Below are 1778 nucleotides of genomic sequence, written 5' to 3'. Positions count from 1 at the left end.
CAGGATGACTTAAGTCTGACCAGGAGAAAAGGGGAGAGCGTCTCCATCAGCTGTGGAGGAACTGATCAGTGTGGTGGAAATGCTGTAGTCTGGTACCAGAAGAAAGACCCAGAAACTTTCAGAGCTATTCTCTATATCACCAGTGCTGGTAGAACAGAAAAGCCTTTCAGTCATCCTCAGCAAGATGATTTCTCCGCTGAAAATATTCAGAATGACTGTTTGTTGAAGATTAATGCAGTGAAGCTCACTCACTCAGCCTCCTACTACTGCGGCTGTAGGAAGTCTGGTTCCCACAGTGAGAAATGATTCTTTCAGCCTGAACAAAAACCTCCACATGATCAGAGATTATGACAAGTCAACTCAAGGCAACGTTATTGATGCAGCACCTTTCAACTCTAAGACACTTCCAGGTGTAATGCTCATTGATGTGAGACTTGCAGTTTTCTGGGAAATCACCTCAAAGCATCGAGTCGTCACAGAACTGGGTTTATGAACAGAAAGCAGCTTTATAACATCTTATCTCCTGAACGATGCGACACAAAGACACAAACTTTGACATGAATTTCCTGAAGCTCAAACTTAATTCTTTTCTTTCAGTTTTGTTAATTTTGTCATAAATCTTGACTAAGAGTTGCAAACAGGCATATTTTACATCATCACAGCTCACAGACAGAAAAAGGAACATGCATGAAACGAGGCATGATTGTTTTCTGGTCCTTCCTGATGTCTGTGGTGAAGGAATCACATCGATAGTTTTTATATTTCCTGAGATAGAGGAAACAGTTTGGAACCTAGTGAAGATGGTATTCAGTGTTCTTTTATCAATTTTGACAAAACATTTTGCGTTTAATATTATATTTTGAGAAAACTGAGTAGGACAGAAGTGTTCCTGTATTCGTTCTGATAGAAACGGTGTGAATGGCGTCTGTAGCCTTTACGGTTCCTGAGATGTTTGCTGTGGTTCCAGAGCTGCGTTTCCCTTCATTGAGGTTCTGGTTCTGCTGATCGTGTCCAGCAGCTGGTCGCTGATTGAACAGCGCCTCAGAGCTCCCTCTGGTGGTAGAATACAGAATGACCACATAGCAGCTCTTCTACTTCAGATGTTTCTTGCTTATTGTTACATATTTGTCAGTGAGGTGCTGTGTCACTGTGTCTGGCTCTCAGTTACTTTGACACGAACAAAACATAGAAAGGTGAGTTAATGTAGAGCCCTCCCATCTCTTGTGTGAGCTCCCTCTTGTGACAGAATTGAGAATTACAATCACGAGTTGGAGAGTTTCATGCTTCAGCCGTAAAGCTGGTCAATGTTCAGTGATTAAACAGAGCAGCTTTAAACAGCGCTGCGTACAGCTCCCTCTGGTGGCAGATTGCAGAATCAGAATAATTTATTGTCATTGTCACAAAGACAATGAAATTGCAGTTTCAGTTACAACCATCCATCATATAACAACACGAGGGGGTGGGGAGACGGGACGGGGGGATAGTTGGCTGAGTCCTCGCAGCCTGACAGGCACCGCCCTGCAGGAGGAAATAGAAAAAAAAAATAAGAGAAGCATCAGGTAAGGAGAGGAAAAACCAACCTGCCTCACACTCTGCTCTTTGCAGGGCAGCTTGAGATGAAAAAAAAAAAACCTCGGCACTTAAACACATATAAACACATTTAGACAAAACAAGCCAGGTATGAGGAGGAGGTGTGACATGCATATGGGTCTCATGTGAGTTATGTGTGTCAGACCATGAACCCTAACTGAAGAATGCGATTGTCCGTGACTAAACGA

At 42.9% G+C, this 1778-nt stretch overlaps 1 gene segment (V, D, J or C); it reads left to right on the top strand.

Annotated features, from left to right (window-relative positions):
- LOC107833833 (Ig lambda chain V-II region BOH-like) overlaps window positions 1-1645 on the top strand; it is a 3172-nt gene extending 1527 nt beyond the window's left edge. Inside the window, 1 exon segment of the V gene segment in view lies at window positions 4-1645. Coding sequence covers window positions 4-306 — 303 coding nt within the window.
- The last annotated feature ends 133 nt before the right edge of the window (window positions 1646-1778 follow it).

The sequence above is a fragment of the Poecilia formosa genome, unplaced genomic scaffold (genome assembly GCF_000485575.1).
Source record: "Poecilia formosa unplaced genomic scaffold, Poecilia_formosa-5.1.2 Scaffold466, whole genome shotgun sequence".
Lineage (NCBI taxonomy): Eukaryota > Metazoa > Chordata > Actinopteri > Cyprinodontiformes > Poeciliidae > Poecilia > Poecilia formosa.
The sequence above is the reverse complement of the archived record's forward strand: the minus strand, read 5'-3'. Positions and strand labels throughout refer to the sequence as shown.